At 27.8% G+C, this 21,513-nt stretch overlaps 1 protein-coding gene across 1 annotated transcript in view; it reads right to left on the bottom strand.

Annotated features, from left to right (window-relative positions):
* Positions 1–21,513, bottom strand: part of LOC111630985 (V-type proton ATPase 116 kDa subunit a-like) — a 58,423-nt gene that overhangs the window by 7,469 nt on the left and 29,441 nt on the right. The window contains exons 13-17 of the mRNA XM_023375164.1: positions 19,838–19,925; positions 16,801–16,919; positions 8,033–8,261; positions 6,254–6,361; positions 6,012–6,162 (exon numbers count right to left, since the gene is read on the bottom strand). Coding sequence (XP_023230932.1) covers positions 6,012–6,162; positions 6,254–6,361; positions 8,033–8,261; positions 16,801–16,919; positions 19,838–19,925 — 695 coding nt within the window. The remainder of the gene's footprint in view (positions 1–6,011; positions 6,163–6,253; positions 6,362–8,032; positions 8,262–16,800; positions 16,920–19,837; positions 19,926–21,513) is intronic.

Below are 21,513 nucleotides of genomic sequence, written 5' to 3'. Positions count from 1 at the left end.
AATTTTTATTCTGTTCTGTTCTAAGCGATAAGTTTTGTCACTGATGGGGTGCATTCTTTTATTCCTCCGCGCGAATCGAACGGCATCAGTTTAAAAATTCATGCGAAACGCATTCTTATATTCAGGACCGGCCGGTAGGCGGTGGAACCGCACAAAATCCATCACGATCCAGCTCTTGCGAAATTTAAAAATTGATCATTTCATTATTCGCTAAGTTAACTAATTTCTGCTAATCTATTTAACGGATGGTATGTTTACCATTAAAGTATTATTTTGTTGTTCGAAATTGCTGTTTTATTAAAAGGCTCAGTACGACAATTTTGCACCGGGCCCCGCTATTTCTCGGGCCGGCTCTGCCTGTATTCCGGCAAAAACGACCGCTCGTAATAGTAGTTTACGGTGGAAAACAACATGGTGTTCTCCATGGCTCAGATAGTTTGGTTTCGGGGTCCATTATGTAATTTTATGAATAATAATTTATAAGTTGTGAAAGCACAAGTTAGTACACGCGGTGACGTGTCTTCTCGAATTTTTTTCGGTAACTGGCATTCTAATTTTTTTGTGGCTACTTTGAATGCTCTGTCTAGTGTTACCACCCGTCCGGTTTTCACCCGGACAGTCCGCGTGAACTGTTAATTTTGTCCGGAAATTTTATATAAATTGTGAAATTACGACGAAACAAAGTTCTTGCAAATATTTTTACAAATTTACACTATTTTAACAGCGAAAGTACTCACACTCACTGAAATTGAAACTCATCTGCAATTCTGCCAGGCTTGTCTGTTTACGTGTGGCATGCAATGTCTGTCGACCTTATTTTTTTATTTTTGCATGTACGATCGTACACGTCTACGGGCTAAGTTATATAGCACGTTATTCTTCACATTGTAAAATGACATTGCGCATTCCCCCCCACGGGGGCAGTGTTATACATTTATAATAGATACGTTTTGAGCCACAACAACGCGTGGCGGGGTCTGCTAGTATATAATAACAAGAAAGAAAATAGTATTGTTTATTCTGAGCATTAAAATATTTACTTATTGTTAAACTATTTTATGATAAGTTTATTGTTATTATGAGCTTACCATTAGACACTGCTTTTCATTTAGATTCATTACATGGATTTTTTTCCATTCCATCAAATTGTACATTTGTTGATAATATTTATAGTTTTACTCCTCTGTTGTAAGGGGCTGTCTTTAAATGATGTCCACACTGAAAGGGGGAGGGGGTTAAGACAAGTCGGACAAGGGGGATTGAGTATTAGTGAACATCCATTTATTTCATTAAATTTATACAGTATGCATTTTATTATATTTATTTCAAAGTTTCTTGTATGTTTCATTTTTACTTATGGTATCTATCATTCATAAAATGATAAAGGTTTTAACGGGGATAAAGTTATGTTGGACATCCTTAGAGGGAAAGAGGTTACAAAAACTGGGACAAGAGGAGGAAGTAAAAATTTCAAGAAAAATGCACATGTAATTTATGGACAGCCCAAGTGCTTAGACTGTAGAAAATGGACTTACACCACTTTCAAAATCAATGGTTATGCCGATAAATTTTCAATTGATCAAAGCTTATGGTTATTTTAAAATGTTAAGTGTGAATTGTTTATAAATAAAAAGTTTACACTAAATTGTATCTATATTATGTGTTTTCTCAACTTTTTCCAAAAATGGACTTACACCACTTTCAAAATAAGCGGTCCATTTGTTTGCCAATAAGCGTTTCTGGTTTCCACCCTTCTGATAACCAAAATACAAATTACTACTACATTTACATACGATATTATCAAATTTCAATAAAATTTAGTTTACATTGATGTTTTGTTAAACATGCGTTGACACTTTCACTGTCCAAGACATTAGACATTGCGGCCGAAAGTTTTCATCTCTAAAACGCGAACGTCAAACGCCCCATCTTTTAGAACGCCGTAGCCAAACGTCTAGGTTTACAATATGGCGGCGCTCAACGTTCACGGTTTTTTAATTTAAAGATGAAAACTTCGGCCGCCACAACTTCTATTAATAAATATCATTTTAGCAGGGTTCTTGAGTCCGGTTATGTCGGACACCGTCCCTCAAGACTTGTTTAAAAGGTACTCTTGGCGACCCAGGGCAGTTTTTAAAAACGCCCATAATTAACTTTTTAGCATGTAATTAAAATTTCCTATAAAAATCTCATAACAGATGGCGCCACACGCAATTTTAACTTTGAGCTAGGTTTAGTATTCTAAATTTTTCTATTAAAAGACTTTTTTGATTGGACACAAGCAAAATTTATTGACATCGTCACAATGCCGGGCTGCATTCTTTAATCATATTTTAAATTTAAAATAAACGCTTTCCATCTCAATTAGTGTCTTGCCCCTGTGCATCATACCTTTCCTGTTCATCTCTCCTTTTAGGGGAAATTTTTTGAATCGAAACGTGACTTCCCATCCAAACCAGAAGTTCGTATATAATTAATTGGGGTCTCCCACCCCTAAGCTTTCCATGTCTGATTTGGACTTTCATCTAACTCTGACCTTCCTTAATCTTGAGAACAAACGGACATTTACAGGTCTACAATTTCAGCCAAAAGTGCCTTTTAAGCTTTTGTTATTTAAACTTCATATCTTAGTATATCTGAAAATTACCAGACTTCTTTCCTGGTCCCTTTAATCTCCCATTCAAGTGTCCAGAAAGTTAAGCAACAGCCTATTTTGAATATGGTCCTGAATAAAAGATGCAACTACTGTTATACAACAGAATATGTGCATTGCACATTGTATTGCAAGTCTCCATATTCCAACATTACTTCTTCTCTCCTCCTTAATTGAATGTATTATTCAAATTATACACAAGTCACACATTACCAATACTTTAAATAATGTTAGTACTATATTTGAAGTTATGTAAGAAATTCTTTATTTCTGGTATAAAATAAACAAGATATCAAATGATACATTTCCTGGATTAAAATGTGCAAAATTATAAAAATTATTTTGACAAAGAACAAACATTTAAAAAATTTTCCTACTTTTTTTGAAACTACTTATAAGAAATTTTAAAAAACAGGACAATTTTCTGATTAACTACATCTTAAAGCTACTGTTCAAATTCATGAAATTCTGAAGTTTGGATATCATTCAATTATTAATCTCTGCATATAATGTTTATCTGAATAATTATAGAGTTTATTAGAACCTTCATTTATTTTAATATTTATTTGAACATCATTAAAATTTGTTATTAAAATTAATAATTCTAAATGAAATTTTAACATATGATATTTATTTGGTACTCAAACACAAAATTTGTGCTACTATTTAAACACTTGGCATTTTCTCATCTTTATTCAGTTGAAAGATGTATCTTGAAATAATTCAAATCAATTAAAATTTTTTGAATCTCACCTTGTACTCTTTCAGCATATATGACATCCTGGTGTTGAGCCATATGCATTATCCTTTATTGATGAAAATACGATATTTATATCAAACATTTTAACTTTTAAGCATATCAAATTTAGAAACATTCTATTTGGTTTATTTTAAAATTAATTTAAAAAATTTTTAATTATGTTGAATATTATGAAAATGTTTTTTATAATCTTCAAATAATATCTATTTTCATAGGAATAGAAAAGTTTATTTTCAAAATTTTATGATGCAACAATATATTTAAATGTTATATGAATCCAATATTAATTGAAATTTTAAACTTGTTATTGTAATTCCATATTCATGACTAGAAATAAAATAATTTATAAATTCTGCTTAATTTGTTATAAATGTAAAAATAGGCACTTTGAATATAGCAAGTTAACTTGAATATCATTTGTAATTTGCAAATGATATTAAAATGTAATTACATTTTCAATATAACAAGTTTATTCTTCTTCAGATTCCAGCATAGTTTTAAAACATAATGGTGCAAATATATATCCAGAACCTTTATAAAATTTGCTCTGAAATTCCACCCTAAAATGTAAGAAAAGTAATATTAATTTTTAAATTAAAACAAATAATAAAATAAATTTTTTATTATCAATTATACTTCATAAACTAATTAAGATTTTNCTTAAAAACTGTTGAAAAAAACTCAATGTGTTTATAGTATTAATTATAACTTCATTTAACATACCAGTGAAGTCGAAGAGCGTGTAGAAATGCAGAGAGACCTTCCATTATTAATAACACTCCAACTGTTAAAACAGCCCAAAAGAAAAATATTGGAACAAAAACAGCAGCACCCAGAAAATTTGTTGAAAAGTGGAGTGCTATATTCATTACCATAGTCCATAAGACTTCAGACAGTTCTAAAAACATTAAATATATATTTAGATTTACAAATCAATTACTTTCCAAAAAAATAATAATTTAGATAACAAAACATATTTCTATTTTGATAATACTTAAGCTATAAATTAAATATCTAGTTAAACTTTACTATTCACATAATGATTTCTTATTCTAGCTAAATAATGTTCAGTTTATTACTCAAATATTCCATATTTTAATTAATACACAAACTATGCAAATGAGAAATAAATTAAAATAATTATAAAATAAATAAATCTATTTTATTATATATATAAAATACTTATCTTAAAATCATTGCAACACTTTTTGTCATGAACAATACAAAATAGAAAAGGTGGCACTGAGAATCAGTGACTTGTCAGGAAATTTTTGAAGTGAACAAAATGAAAGAGGAGGAGTCCTGAGGGAGAAGCAAACCAAGCAGGGATTAGTTTGAGCAAAGCAAACAAAGATAAAGGGTTGGGCCAAGAAAGGAGCAAAGCAAGCATAGATGGTCTGAGGGGAATGACTTAAATCATCACAAAATCTTTGTTATGAATACATTGGGAACAATTAGACCAAGTCCAGGACAAGCAAGCAAAGAAAATACATAACCATGGAATAGAAACATTTTTCTTGAAACATTAAAAAATTTATGGTGTTTGTTTTGACAAAAGAATGCTATTTGTTCTGGAATCTGAAGGTTGTTCTATGTTTGGTTTTGATGCAGAATAACTAAAAGAAAAGATTTTTATGTAATTTGAATAAAAACTTATTTCCAACTCATTTGAGTGTGGAGGTGAATTTTGAAATGGATCTAAACTTAGTTTATGTTACAGAATCTTCCAGAATCTTCACCTAAAATTAGAAAATTAAGGTTTACATATTATTGAAATTTTTTAATGAATACTCTATATTGAAACAAGTAAGTGTACTCAAGCAAGAGGATGGGCTGTCTTATGCAGCTAAAAGGGTAAAGCCCCTTAGTAAACAAATAAATTTAATATAAAAAGTATTTAATGGCTAAATACAAAAACAAAAGTTTTATTTAAAATTTTGATAGCTCATCATCATCTCTTAAAAATGAAAAAAAATTCTATTCTTGATTTCTCTCACACACACTACATTAACACTTTTAAAAATTAATTTATCTTCAATATTTTGATATGTAAAGTCTAGACAGGTGCTCTGCATATATCTAATTATATAAAATGTTATTCAAAATAAATGTTTAAATTTGGAAGTTTGGAAATTAAATTTCCCAGTTCTGAATATAAAAAACTCAATAGAGCAAACTAATAATAATTTTGATCAATAATTTCATACAATGCATAATAATAATAATTTGGTATTTATGGAATGATGAAAATATTTTATTAAAGAATTTCATCAATCTTTTTGCCCATATTTAGATACTATTTAATTTATATCAAATTCTCAAAATTTAAACTAGTTTTAATAAAATTTTTAAATACTAAGAATTTGAAAAAATTAAATAAATAGAACACTTCTGAGAACCATTGATATCACCTACCTCTAGACCAAATTACATACAAATTAAAATAATTTAGTCTAAAAAAATGTGGATAAACTATGGTAAAATTTTGTGTATTATTTTCATTATAAATTCTAAGCTTGTTTAATTCCTGTGTGTTTAAAAAATGATCTTTGGAATCTTTAAAAACATTAAATTATTCAAATTTTTACAGTAACTTACGTGAATGTGCTAAACTAAGAGCCCATAACCGCAAATAAGAGGCAGTATGAGATATAGAACCTAAGCAATATTCAATAGTATGAATGGCTTGATTTATAAACACATCTGCAAAATCAAATTCTTCAGCTTCCCTATGTGGTGATTCTTGTCTCTACAGAAATGATAAGTATTTACTGATGAAATATATATTTCAACAAATATATAATATTTACTTATATTTAATAATAATCTTCTTTACATACCATATATCTAGGAGAATGATATTGTCTTCTAAGCATAATTGGCTTTACCAACAGCATCCAAGGAACACAGAGTAAGGCTAATATAACTAAACACTTTTGTACATATGGCTGAAATTAAAATAAATTGAATTGAACAAAATGTATATTCTCTCAAAACATTTTACAAAACTAATTTATAAAACTGTTTCCAGAAACTTTTATGCACTGAGTAAAATGAAAGAGCAGCAAGGAGATAAATTTCATATTAAATGATAAAGTTTGTGGGAAAAAACTTGAAAAGATAACTAACTCATTAATACTACTAAGTTTTTGAGCATTAACAACACAAACAAGATTATAATTTTATCGTTGTGCACATCTTCACTGTCTGATCAAAAGTATAGAACCAAATTAACAGATTTGCTGTTATTTTAAGATAGTTTTTAAAAAGTGCATTATGTTTATTATTTTTTTTGTTATATTTAAGTTATTTACTATTTTTGATATCAAAATTGTTAGCTAAAAGAGCAGTTCATTTAATGATAAGAAAATGCAATTGTTTATTTAACTGTGATTTTATTTCCTTTATACTGCAAAAATAATACATATATTAACTTTTTGTAATAATATATGAACTATATATGCAAATTTCTTTCAAATAAATTAAAATTTATTAATTTTGTGTTTCCCCACTGAAAGAAAAACAATTTGTCTCATCTAGTAATATGTAATTTTACCAACAACACAATTTCCTTGTAAAGTAATTAGAATGTATGTTTTATAAATAAAGGTATTTGACAGTTAATTTAAGTTTTAATACAAATTCAAAATAAAAGATTATCTATCAAAAATATAATTTGATTTCATTCATCAATAGTAATATTTTTGGATATTGCTTTTGGTTCAATCTGCTGTTTGGCAGTCATTTTCCACTTAACTCCTTTAGAATTGTTTCTTTATTTAAAGACACTTTTATTTTCTTGAATTATTTTTTATTAGAAATGAACAAATTTATCCCTATGTTAAAGACTAGATATTAAATATTTACTTACTTCTCAAAATGAGAAAGTTAAGCAATATTTTTGAGCAAATGGAAAAATTGTTTGTTTTAAACTAAGTATATAAACTATTTTTTCCATATCTTCCTTTTCTTCTTATAAGTAAATAAAGGTTTATTGATTTATTAAGTATTTCATGAATAAATCCCAGAAGAATGTAGTTTAAGGAATGAAAAGTATAAAAACAAGTTCAATAGTTGAGGTTTCTTATCAATATTTATGCATCATCATTCTTATAAATACAGGATGTCCTCCATAAAACCAGCCCCACTCATCAATTTAATAAAGCCAGACCATCAAATTAAACATCAAATTTCCATAAAGTTTTTTGGATAAAAGTAAGTTTTCAAAGACTTTTTTTGTCTATTTTTAATTTGTCTCATTTGTCCCTTATTCGAATATGAAGATTACAATAATTTACTCAATCCATAAATGGAGTCAGTTTAATGTGAAACACACTCAATGATATTTAAAATAAAAGCTTTTCCTAGAAATTAATTCAGTCTCAATATCTGATATCAAGCTAAATTATTGTGAGAATGCTTCAGAGATAATTTTTGCCAATTTATATAAATTATATCTAAATTGAATAAACAATATTAATATATCAAATTCTTATTTCTACATAATTCAATACTTAATATATGTCTCAAAATAGAAATACTATAAGTACTGTAAGACCTAATACAAGGTATTTAAGATTACAACTTTAAATTTAATCAAAATTATAAAAATTGCATACCTGTGCTGAATACATATTTGAAAGATAACAAGGAGATTCAGGATATCTGAAGAGAAACATGTTGATTAACATGATGAGTAAACTTGGAGCACAACCATAATTATTATTTTCCCCATAATAAGTAAGCCATTTTGCAATAATTAATCCAACTAGATAACCAAAAATACTTAGGAGAAATAGAAGTTGAGGAATGAAATCACAAAACAGACTCAAGTAATCTCTGAAAAAGCTAAGAATAAAATCATCATCAATATATTAATAACAAAATAATTTATTTTTATTTGATAATGAATACATATGAATTATCCAGTGTATATCCAGACTGATTTTACTTCAAGTAAATGCATTAGCATAACTCAATTGAACTATATATCCCTTATGCCTCATAAGACTGGTCACCTTTATGAAGCATGAATTCTGACCTATTTCCCTACATTATTACTAAAAATAGCATCAGAATGATTAACACTTGCTCAAAAACAGTAAACTTAAATTGTATTGAAGTTTCTCATGAAGGAAAGTGGCAGTAGTAGTACAAAATTCATTGCACATAATGTTCAGAGACAGCCCTGTAGCCTTAAAGTTTTATTTGAATGGTAGTTTCCATGGTAGCTATGAATTCATTTAAAATAATTACCTGTAGATGCAACACACAGTGTTGAAGAAATAATTTAGAGTGATTGTCAAGTCATCATTCATTAAATGGTGCATTATATTGATAAATGCATTAACAAAAGTTTTTTGAAGCAGTGAATGTTATACTATAAGTTGTTTATACATCACCTAACATCATCAGCTCTATACCATACAAAGTTTTAGACAGATGAGTGCCAAAATCATGAATTTTGGAAAAAAGCAGAATAATTGAGGAAAAAAACCGCTTCAGCAATATAATACTTAAGGCAATAATTTTCTTTAATAACATCACAAATGCAGATTGGCCTTCTCCCAAGTAAGTTCTGTACTCAAGAATTTGGCCACTGAAGTCATGACATTGGTGTGTTTGAGAGAATAGTGTTGTAGTGCTCAGTTTTCCTGTAAAAAATGTCAAATTATTCTGTTATTCTGAACTACTGTCTAGGAAAGTTCGTAAGATAATCATATAAGATAAGATAATAAATCAATAAACCTTTATTTACTTATAAGAAAAAAAGGAAGATATGGGAAAAATAGTATATATACTTAGTGTAAAACAAACATCAGGGTGTTTCAAACAAAAGTGTCATCTTATTAAAGAAAACTAAAACTTTATTTAAGAAAACTACAGTGATTCTTGTCAAAATGGATTGGAGTGTTGCTCATCTTTTATTGTTTCACAATCAGTCTGGATATTTACTGTGCAAACACACTTATAATAAACTAGTATTATAATTAAGAGATAACCAAATTATTACTTGTTGGTAGTAAATATAAATTTAAAATTATAACGGAATTATAATCCAAGAAATTTTAATATTTATGTTATAAGTAAATTATATATTTACAGACATAAATAAATTTTTTCACTAATTAAGGTTAAATAAATTTTAGAAAAGTTAAAAATTAAATTGTTATTAAATTAATTACCATTTATAACTATTTTAAGAAATATAAAAGGGAGATATTTTAATTTTTTTTTAATTTTAAAAAGAAACACAAAACACTATTGAAATAGAAGAAAAATATTGAAAGAAAATTACACACACACGCACTTACACACACATAACCAAATCTTTTATGTAAAATTCTATATATATAATCAAGAGAAAACATAAAAATGTACCAGAGCAGAGGTCAGCAACATTTCAGCAGTGTTGTGCCAAATGTAAATTATAGTATTATTCCAAGTGCCAACATGATTCTACCAAGTTTATTATATATGTTATCTAAATTAGTCCAGTTATTAAAGACTTCAAAAATGTATAATTCTGAAGTTAAGTTGTTAACTGAATTATGTTCTTATATGTGAAGTGCTCACATAACACATACATGGCGACAAGGAGCATAAATGTATGCTCTGTAATAGAAATATATAAATAAGAGATTTGTTTTTAATGTACCACAGCCTTCACTGAACTATGGTTAAATGTGTAATTAATAATTAAAATATAATTTTTACTACATTTCTATACAATCAGAGTGCCACTGAAAATCATTCCATGTGTCATAGGTTGCTGACCCCTGAACTAGAGTAACACATACATGGCGACAAGGAGCATAAATGTATGCTCTGTAATAGAAATATATAAATAAGAGATTTGTTTTTAATGTACCACAGCCTTCACTGAACTATGGTTAAATGTGTAATTAATAATTAAAATATAATTTTTACTACATTTCTATACAATCAGAGTGCCACTGAAAATCATTCCATGTGTCATAGGTTGCTGACCCCTGAACTAGAGTAATAAATAAAATTATATTTTAGTGGAAAAAGGTATTTATTTTATTGATTAAATAAAAATTCTTTTCAACACTTTCAAACTTCAGTAATAATAAAAAAAGTGAATGAACATTATTTACTTTCATTTCATATATGTTCTCTTAAATAATGGACCAATTAAAAATAAATAAAAGACAATGATTTATTAAAAATTTTGAATAATAAATTTATATATTAGGGTGTCCCTTATTTTTTGAATATTTTTTTTCTAACTCATATGGCCTAGTTTTGTTTATTTTACCGTTAAATACTCGCACAATAAATTTCACTCATTTTGGTCACTATATTATATATTTTTTAGCACATCTTTGAAAAATAAAACTGTGTGTGTTAATAGCCTGACAAGTTGTGCTAGAATGGCAAACAAAGCAAATACGCACCACTTCTCTAGCGCAATATGTATGGATGTGATTCAATGCAAGTCAGCACGTGTTTTAGTGACCAAAATGAGCTAAATTTATTGTGCAAGTATTTAACGGTAAAATAAACAAAACTAGGCCATATGCATTAGAAAAAAAAAAATTCAAAAAATAAGGGACACCCTAATATATAAATTTATTATTCAAATAAAGGAATACAGTGGTACTTCGATATATGTCTGCTTTAGAATACGTCCAATTCGGAATATGTCCTGTTTGGACAAAACAACTTTTGCTCAGTATACGACTTAATTCAATTATATGCATCATCTATGAACAAATAGCACTATCGGTGTACTAGGCAAGACTAGACGTTCGTGGTGCCACGGTTTATAACTTTGTTAAATTTCTTCTGATTTTAATTTGTAAGTAAAATTTTATTATTTTTATTAATTATTCATGAATTGCAAAAAGGCAAATGAAAAGCAACAGAAAGCTAAAAAAAATGACTAGAATCACAATGGAACTGAAAAAAGAGATTGTTGAGAAATATGAAGGTGGCATGCGTGTTCGAGATTTAACTGTTGCGTACTGTATTCTGAGAACGAAGATATCAACAAATAAAGACATTATTAAATCTGCTAACATTGCAAAAGGAGTTAAATCAATTTCTAAACAGAGATTGAAGACATTAGATCATGTTGAGAAATTGCTTTTGTTTGGATAATTGAAAAACAGTGTGCTGGCAACATCCTATCAGAAGCAATTATTTGCGAGAAAGCTAAAAAGATACATGCTGATCTCATGAAAAATCAAGCAGGAACTAGCCAGGAAAGTGAGGTGTTTAAAGCCAGCCATTTTTTTTTACATTAGAACGGATTAATCATTTTTACATTACTTCTTATGGGAAAGGTTGGTTTGGTATAAGTCCAAACATCAGAAACGGATTAAGGTTGTATACTGAGGTTCCACTGAATATATACAGTGAAAACTGCTTAGGCAACTACCTGCGTTCAAAGGGCACCTGTCAAAATGGGCAAAAATTTCTGGCACCAAATAGGTTATCCATAGAGCCTTCTTATAAGTTACCTGTACTAAATGATCACCTGTATAACGTGACTGCAGGCATCGATTTTTGGTTCGAAACAACATACATCAACTGTAAATAAGCAACCACTTCCATGAATATATCTGGTCTAAACTATTGTTCGACATTATTTCCCCCCTCCTAATGTAATGAATTAGTCTAAACTCTCGTTTGAACCCACCGCAGACACTTCTCCCACCCTTGAAATTAGGTGCGGGTGTTAATGAATTAGTCTAGCAACAAAGGAAATTCATTTCAGTTTGTTTAAAATTGTCCGAAAAATGAAAGAAATGCAAAGTGCTGTCATTAGAAGATCATGTTAAAGTTATCACAACAGCAATTAGTGGTGAAGTTTAACTGTGGGAAAACAAAATTGATTTTACTGTAGACCTACAGTATTTTCCTTGGGGGTATAAAATATTGTACACGATACAATTAATCAGCTGATCTCATCGTTTGATAAAATTTATTTTATTTATTTTGAAGCTCATATACAGTACATGTGCGATAAATAGTTTCTGTATTAGAAAAATAATATCCAAGTAATTTTCGCACACAAAATATTCAAAAAACAATAAACACATTAATGCAAAAATCAGTTTTACAGGCAACCTTCCTTTTTCGATTCTGCAATGACAATCGCAGAATGTACAGCAAATTACATTCCCCGATTGTAAATTATTTTTTCTCATTATATGATTTCATTATATTATGTAATGAAATCATATAATGAGAAAAAATAATAAAATCGTTTTACTATTAATTAATTAAGTTTTCTTATTGTACTTAAGAGAATGTTAAATACTAAAAAATACAGTATTTTTTAACATTAAAATAAGATTAAACTAACAAACACCAAAACCAAAGTGACGTAGAGATACGACACGTTTATATATTGATGACATAATACACGTAACTGAGAAGCGAACGAAAACCAAGTTGAATTAATTAAGTTGGAAAAAAGAAAGTGTGCATTATAATCGAGAAAATGCGACTATTGTATTAATCTTTAAAATATTGGTATTATCTGTCTTATAAAATCACGATGACTCCTGTAAATCGAGTTATCTGATAAGAATAAAATACAATACCAATACAGCTCTATCGTTGAAAAAATTTGCTTATTTTTGCTCACCTCGAGTTTTGCTTAGTAGAAATAGCTAAAAAGTGTGCAAAATATGTACAGAAATACGGTATTACAGCACCACCTGTATTAGATGACCACCTGTCTAAAAGACCTAAATTGACCTAACTGTCTAAAGACTAATAAATTATAATTATTAAATTTAATACAAGATGGTACCTAATGCCTCTCTCTTTGGTCAAATTTGTCAGTAATTTATAATTATTATACCCTGATGTCATATGGCAGTGGTTGTTGCTTTAGTACAGTATAATGTGTCAGGTTTTGTCAAGATATTTATTTGCATATTATGATTACAATGGAGTTGCTAAAACTTAATTGTAAAATATACTCCTGAACTTCAGGAGAGCTATCTTGCATTACACAATACTTCATAAAGAAATTATACAATTTTAACACAATGTTGAAAAACCTTGAAAAATTAATTGATATAGATCATTCATTGAAGAACAATTTTCCAAGTAAGACAAATCAAATTTTTTTATAATACCCACTAATTTTCTACATTTGCAAAGAATATGAAAGATTGATATTGGCTCTTGACACATTCTACGTTTTGTATTGATTAATTTCAAAAAATCTGATTCTAACATTATATAAAAACTGTTAAGTCTTAATTATATAAAGAACCTTTTGACTATAAATCAGGGGTGTCCAACCCGCGGCCCGCGGGCCGCATGCGGCCCAAGGCAAGTTCCAATGCGGCCCAATAAACGTGTAAACAAAACCGACAAATGTTTTAATTTTTTATTATTTATTTATTTCAACGGCATAAACTCAAAAAAAAAAGTTTCACAAAACCTTTATTCATATTTTATTTTTGAGTGGAAAGAAATATTTTCAAATACTGTACTTGGAGATGTGTGAATGCAGAAGGATTACTAAATAAAGCTGGAATTGTGACTCAAAGGATTATAGACCCAAATTTGTGAAAAGGAGGGAAAGATGAGAAAGGACAAAAGATGTAATAGTGAGAAAGGTTAAATAGATGTTCTGTTCAGCAAATATGGACCCGTAATTTTTCAACCTTTTACACTTCTTTATCTTTTGTCCTTTGTCTCTTTTTCCCACACTTGGGTCTATAATCCTTTGATTCACAACTCCAGCTTTATTTAGTATTTCTTCCAACGTTGCAAGATTTGGCTACATTGGGCCAAATGTGGTTACTTTCTTTTGTTTGACGTAAAAAAGATCATTTGGCGCTTTGGTTGCTTTTTCGGCTACATATTATTTATAATTATATTAACTGAATAAAAACGCACTTTAAAATGGCGTTTCGTCGCTTTTTATTAATTAGAGACCCAAATAAAACAAATATTTGTGTTTTTCAAATAAATTTTCGTTTGTCTCTTTTATAATAAATGAATTTATCTATTTCTAAGTAAAAATTGAAAGTGTCTGTAGAAGTAATTTTTTAAAATATCCTTTCTCTTGATAAAGTTTTATTAATTAATACTTTAATTAAATAAAACTTTAATTATTAAAGTATTATTTAATTAAACTTTTAAAGTTTAATTAAATAATACTTTAATTATAATCTAGACACGTTAGTTTTTAAATATACTTGTATATTGGGCCAGAAGTATATATTATATATACTTGTGGTCCAAAACTCCTTGACTTCTTTCAATGCGGCCCAGAGAAACAAAAAGGTTGGACATCCCTGCTATAAATGGTAAATTAGAACAGATGTATCCATTCAATGGTGGAATAGATAGATTGATGGAGTACCAACTATAAAACTTAGCTTTCTGTACAGATTGGTTTTCATAATCAATTAAATTATTATAAATAAGATTCCTTACAATATTTAATCCAAAAAAAAAACAATCCTGTTCTGTGGAGTCCAATAAAAGAGTCTATCTTTCCAACATATGACTAAATTCTGCATACCAATTATTAATATATGATCTCTTCAATTTAAATAATTTTTTGAAGTCCTCCATTATAATCTTAACTAAATTATTTTCATCATCTTTAATTTTTTTAGAAAACTTCAAAATTCTATTGATTAAAAAAGAAATCAACTGTATTCTATTAACATTATGCATGACGGCATATCCAGAAAAAACCTATCCAACTAAAACAATTTTCTTATATATCTAGTTTAAGTAATTTCCAAATGGTAAATCCAGTCAAGACCCCAGATAGGAAGAGCATAGCAGACAGAATTCATAATTATTGAAGAGAATAGCTTGAAATTTTTGAATCTTGTTGATTTTCAATAAATAGCTCAATATATAGATAAGACAACATATTATTCTGTCTGTTTTTGCATTTAGGAAATGTCTGGATTCGCATTAGGAAATACATATTGAATCAAATGAACCATATGATTTCCCGCAGCTCATTTTCCCTCTCAAAGTGGTTATCAATATCATAAATCATAAAGTTAAATAAATAAATATGGTAAAAATGGATCACCTTGTAACAGGCCAAAGCTAATTTCTATTGAATGATAAGTGAGCTTATTGCATTTTATAGTAATATTATATTAACCAAACAAAGATTTTAAAGCCTTAACAAAATTCATATCTGCTCTGTTCTTTAATAGCTTTTCAGAGTTTTCTTTTGAAATATGATTAAAATCTTTTTTGAGATCTAAAAAAGTCACAAACTTTTTCTCTCTTTTGTGATAATTATAATGGTGCCAAATAAGTCAAAATAAAAATCGCTAATTCTGTTCCACATTGTTCAGAAAATGAGAATTGATAATAGATTAATTCAAATCATTTATATTCTCCTTGACTAAATCTTATGGCCAAAATAGAAGTGAATACTTTTCTTAGCACAGACAGAATCGCTATTGGTCTATGATGATTAGGATTTTCCTTATCTCCCTTTTGTATATCATACAAAAGTATGCTGTTGCCACTCGTTCAGATACAATAAATTATATTAATGCATAAACTATTAATATATCTCAGGATATCTCAGGAAAAATGTTAAAAATACAAGATTTACAGTTTGTATAGCTGTAAATCTCTTATTTTTAACATTTATTTTTAACTTATTTTTAACAGGATGTAAAATCAAATAGCCAGAATTTAATTATTTTCACTAAATTACTAAAAAAACTTCACAATAAAAAATGATAGCAAATTTATCTTTAATAAATTTAAGAATTATTAATTAATAATTTAAATATCTTTCATTTATTTATGAATTTATTAGTTAAAATTTAAAAACTTAAGTAATTGCAAAAAAAATAATAATAATAATTCAAAGGACTTTTGGTAAGTTTTAAAAGTGGTCATAAAATTAATGTATTACACTTATTATAATGGTTTATTTCTGTTTTCTCCCTCCAAACTATTTCAGTAATATTACAAAAGTAAATTAAATTCAACTTTCAAATGTTTCTGACAAAATTTGTAATGTCCCAACCAAAAGTATTCAAAGTTTAATCAAAATTTGTTCAGTCATTAATATCTGTTCATATCAGATTTCTTATTTACTATCTCTACCATTTTTTTTTTAAGTTACACAAAATTATCAATGGAAGGATAGCACTAGCCTACACACATAATGACAATAATATTTTATTTAAAAACATACTCAGCTCTAATATCAAAAATAAAACATAACTGATTATAATAGTTTAATAAATATAAATAATGTAATTTTAAAATAAACTTTATAATAGCAATATTTTTTATTTAAAAATTTCTATTCTATATAAATATTTCTAAATTAGAACTACTTAATTTACTTAAATTTTAAAATAAAATAAAACACTATAGCAAATGACATTACCAATGATTCCAAGCACTTATAATAACACCAAACAGCATTTGAGATACTCCAAAAATAATCGATAATTTCATTTTATATGAATTTGTAAAAAGAATCTTGTTTTTTGCTAATGACCAAACCTATAAAGAAATATAACATTGATTTATTTCTTATATATTTAAAATTTAATTATAATAATTAGATATTCAAATTATACGGTGTTTTCCATACATTACTAAAAACAACAATAATTATTTCATTATTCAGTTACATACTACTGAATTAAACAAAATTATTCATTTATTACATAAAATAACCATTTCAGTTTGAAAATTAAACAATCATTAGATTCAATAAGTACATGCATTCTATGAAATTTTTACAGCAAGATTTTGAATATCATTTCAAATGAAGTTTCTATCAATTATATTAATATAAAAGAAATATCAAAAGTGAATAAATTTTTCTTCTTTGTTTTGCTTATTTTAAATCCATCTTTAACACTGAAAACATTAAAAATTAGTTGGAAATACTAAGAATAAAGCATGAAATATATTGGAACATATTTATCTGAATTGTTAAATACAAAATAATTAAAATCAGTATCAATGCACTTTATCTGTAGGTAATATTTTACTCATAGAAGATATTTTTAGCTTTCAAAATGTTCAATAAAATTAATTGAAAGAAATAATTATGGTATAAGTTTAAAAACTTCAATAAAATGAGAAAAAATGCATAAAATATTTAAAATTTTATACTATTAAAAGACAGTTTTAAAGCAGTCATACAAATTTTTTCAAAGTTTGTACTGAAAAATTAAAATTAGAAGAAATCTTTTTCTAAAATCAAAGTAATTCATTAAATTTAAACATTTTATGAGTAATCAATTTTGCTTTGCTTGCAAAATATTGAAAGTTTAAATATTTATAACAATATAATATTTTCACTCATTTGTTTCAATATATTAATTTCAAAACTTTTTTAATGAATACAGTAATACCCCGAACTTACATGATAGGTGGGACCAAGCAATAACCACGCGAGTCGAATTTGCATAAGTCAGGGTATAATTTTGCAACTTGTGTAAAATCCAAGTCGGATGTATGTAAGCTAATAAATGTTCTCATTAATCTTATCTCGTCTTTTGATTCGTTCACGGTTACAAGAAATTACCACATAGAGTCTCTCAAGTCTCCGTAGATATAACGAACACAGAAATAAATAACACAAAATAAATTGTAGCTATGCGTCGATTCCGCTCTACACGTCCAAACATGTAAGCTGAACAATAGTGTTGGGGGAGTGAGTAATCAAGAGTTGCGTGGCGCTCAAACAAAAGATGAATCGATGAGATCTGAAAATTGCGTAACTCCGGGTTCGCATAAGTTGGGGTAGCGTAAGTCAAGGTATTACTGTATTTATAACAGCTATTACCTTGCAGATTCTAGAAATCATAGGCACTTCTTGTTATATTACATTTTGAAGGACAAATTTTATTTTTTTAAATTGAAAAACAACTAATGAAAATCTTACAAATTACAAATAGCAGATATCAAACAATATTTAAGTGCATATTCATATTCAAATAGTTGACTAAAAAACAGATACATGCTTACAATATTTACATTTTTATTTGTTTATAAGAAAAGTGTACATGATATTTTGAAATTTATCAATATTCATATCATTTACAGTTTTCTTATAAACAAATAAAAATGTAAATGATATGAATATTGATAAATTTCAACGTGAGATTAAAAACCAAAAATATACTGTATAGACAAATATCTAAGCCTGAATTTTATTAGGATATGGTTAAATTTCAAAACTAAATGTCAATATGTTCATGGGCATCTGCAGAGGGGTAAACAGGGTATATATTGCAACTTTCCTTCCTGGGAATGAGTAAAAAATTCAACAAATTATAATCACAAAAAGTGATTGAGGTATGTAACCTTATACCCTTAACCAGGGAAAATTTGATGCAACACTGTACAGGTATATCGCGAGTTACATCGTTCTTGATTATATGTCATTTGTCAAAAAAGTATATGGAAAAATAAAAATCAAGTTTAAGTAATTTTATTCGACTTTACGTCCGTCCGCCACAAATATTGAAGTCATAATATCACTAGAAAAGCATTAAAGAACATAAAATCATATTAAAATATGTACATTTACAGTAAATGTTAATATACTCATCATAAATCCTAGTGAACGAAACATGAAAACATCTGTGTTGTTGTCTTATTTAGCAGTCTTTAAGTGCTCCCCAAGGTAGCTCCAATATCTACCATTTGGCATCATCATCAGTGCCACTCGATATTGGTAAATTTAATATAAATTAGTTTATTTTCTATTGTCGCAAGATAATTTTAATAACTGTATTTGTTATTTATCATTACAAAATCATCTTATTTTATAATGTCTTAGAGCAAACCACATTCACAAATAAAGAGTCCGCAATGTACTGTAAACATCGCCAAATTGTAAACATGTTACATTTACATGTATGTACTGTATGCACATGAATTCATAAATTTAGATTACTTTTTTCTGTACTATATTAAAAACTAAAATTTATTTGTTTGTAAGCTTAAAACAGATTCTTATTAACCATATATTATTAAAAATGCATTTACTTTATAAATAAAATACAGAACTGGGAATGGTTATTTGTGGTTTAGCCTAGTGACAAGTAAATTTGACTTATGTCGTTTTTCGACTTAAGTCGCCTCTCCTGGAACCAATTACCAACATCAGGCGAGGTATATCTGTATTCTATAATCTACTTCTGAAAAACCCCAAAAAATTAAATAAAAATTTATTGATGTAATTATTTGTCTCCAAACTTTGCCCTTTAAAAAATTTTCTGCAGACACCCATGTCTATGTTTCTTCTCTCTACTAATGGTCCTATTTCTACTAGTAAACTCATTTAATTAAAAGTACTTAAATTTAAAAAAATGTGCAATAATTCATTGACGTATAATTATCAATTATAATTGTCTATTGTATATAACATAGGTAAACAGAATAAAACTCTTTTTACTTACAGGATCTAGTCCAAAAGGATAAGGATGACCAGTATAACTAGTACTCATATTCAGTTGAAAAAGTGAATTTACAACTTGCTCATCAGATCTAAAAAAATTATTTTGAATATAAAATACACATCTATATTAACTAGAAAATTTCAGAAACCAAATCTAAATATAACATGTACTAATAACATACAGAAGATAAAGTACAAATTAAAGTAATTTACAATATAAATTTGTTAATTTCAGAGATTCTGATCATCCTCTTAAACCATGAAAAGGTTTTCTATCATGCTCTTAAAAAAATTGGTTAAAACTCTATCATATATAGTTCTTATTTCAACAACATTGATTAATATCATAACCCATATATATCTCCAAAATAGTTCTTGTGAAACCATGGTAATTTTTTGCTTTTATGTTTGCTTTTTACTTATATGTTTGCCTTCACAAAAATGGCACTCATTTAAAACATTAGACTAGCATTTCTAATGATGAGCTAAATAAACAAAGTATTTTAATGCTCTTATGTATATTAAAGTATTATTTTTGACTTAAGTTTAATTTGTTAACTAGTATAAATGAAATCATTCATTATAGAATATAGACTTCATGACTATTTTATTTATAGAAATATTTCCAATTCTATTATCTCTAAATTGCAATTTTATTATATCAAATTATAGTCATTCCTTCTTGAAAGTAAACCCAATAATTGTAATTTTGCTTTTTATGTTTTCCTTCTTATCACATTACCCTTTCCATTCTCAAAAAACTATAATAAACTTAAGAAATAATTTTAAAGCCAAATATCACCAGATTAGGTCAGGCTATATTACTACCACCATTAATAATTAAATGCTAAGTAATTTGGCCTAGAAGTAGGTGTTAGCTACCATCTCTTATTAAATTTAATAACTAAAATCAAATTAATACTTATTAATTTAGAAGTGATTAACCAGTATGGTTACACAGTTGATTTGCCTTAAAATGAACACCAATATTGGGAATTATAGCATTAAAAGCAAATTTTGCCATTGTGACAAAAGGGCATTTTGCCAGGGTAACTTTCATGTCAAAGTGATCAAAAATGTTACCAGAATTCATTAAACCAAACTGTAAATTACCTATACAACCCCTACATATTAACTATTTCCAATAATGGTTGATTTTTACACTTTTCAACTTGAACAATAAAAAGTGATACTGTAATAAACATTTCACTTTCAGAATAGATTCTCTTCTCTTAGTAAGCAATAGTGGCATGCAGTGACATTTGATGATAGGGAAGCTGTGTTTCTGTGAGAAGCCGACTTCCAGGGGCAATCAGTCAGTGGTGGTCTAAGGTCCATTTGTATTCGTTTGTTCGGTAAGCCAATAAAAACCGTAGACTTATCTAAATGTATTTTTAAATAATAGATTATCTAACAAATAAGTTGGGTTAAGTTATAAATCTACTCATGATTCACATAATCGGGCAAGAGCAGCTAAATATCTAGCAGGTAGGCGAATAACAGCCCAGAACCGGTCCTGGATAGAATCATTGAACGCATTATACATGTGTAGCTTCCACTAGCTAAACCAGGTGAGGTTGGTGCTCTGTAAAGCGCATGCGCGAATGAGTATAATCTGGCTGTTAGGAAGCTGACAATACAGTGCTTCCATTCTGCCACTATTAAACAAATATATAA

Source organism: Centruroides sculpturatus, unplaced genomic scaffold, assembly GCF_000671375.1.
Source record: "Centruroides sculpturatus isolate CEXI.00-Female unplaced genomic scaffold, Cexi_2.0 scaffold564, whole genome shotgun sequence".
Lineage (NCBI taxonomy): Eukaryota > Metazoa > Arthropoda > Arachnida > Scorpiones > Buthidae > Centruroides > Centruroides sculpturatus.
Note: the sequence above shows the minus strand (reverse complement) of the source record. Positions and strands in the feature narration are given on the sequence as shown.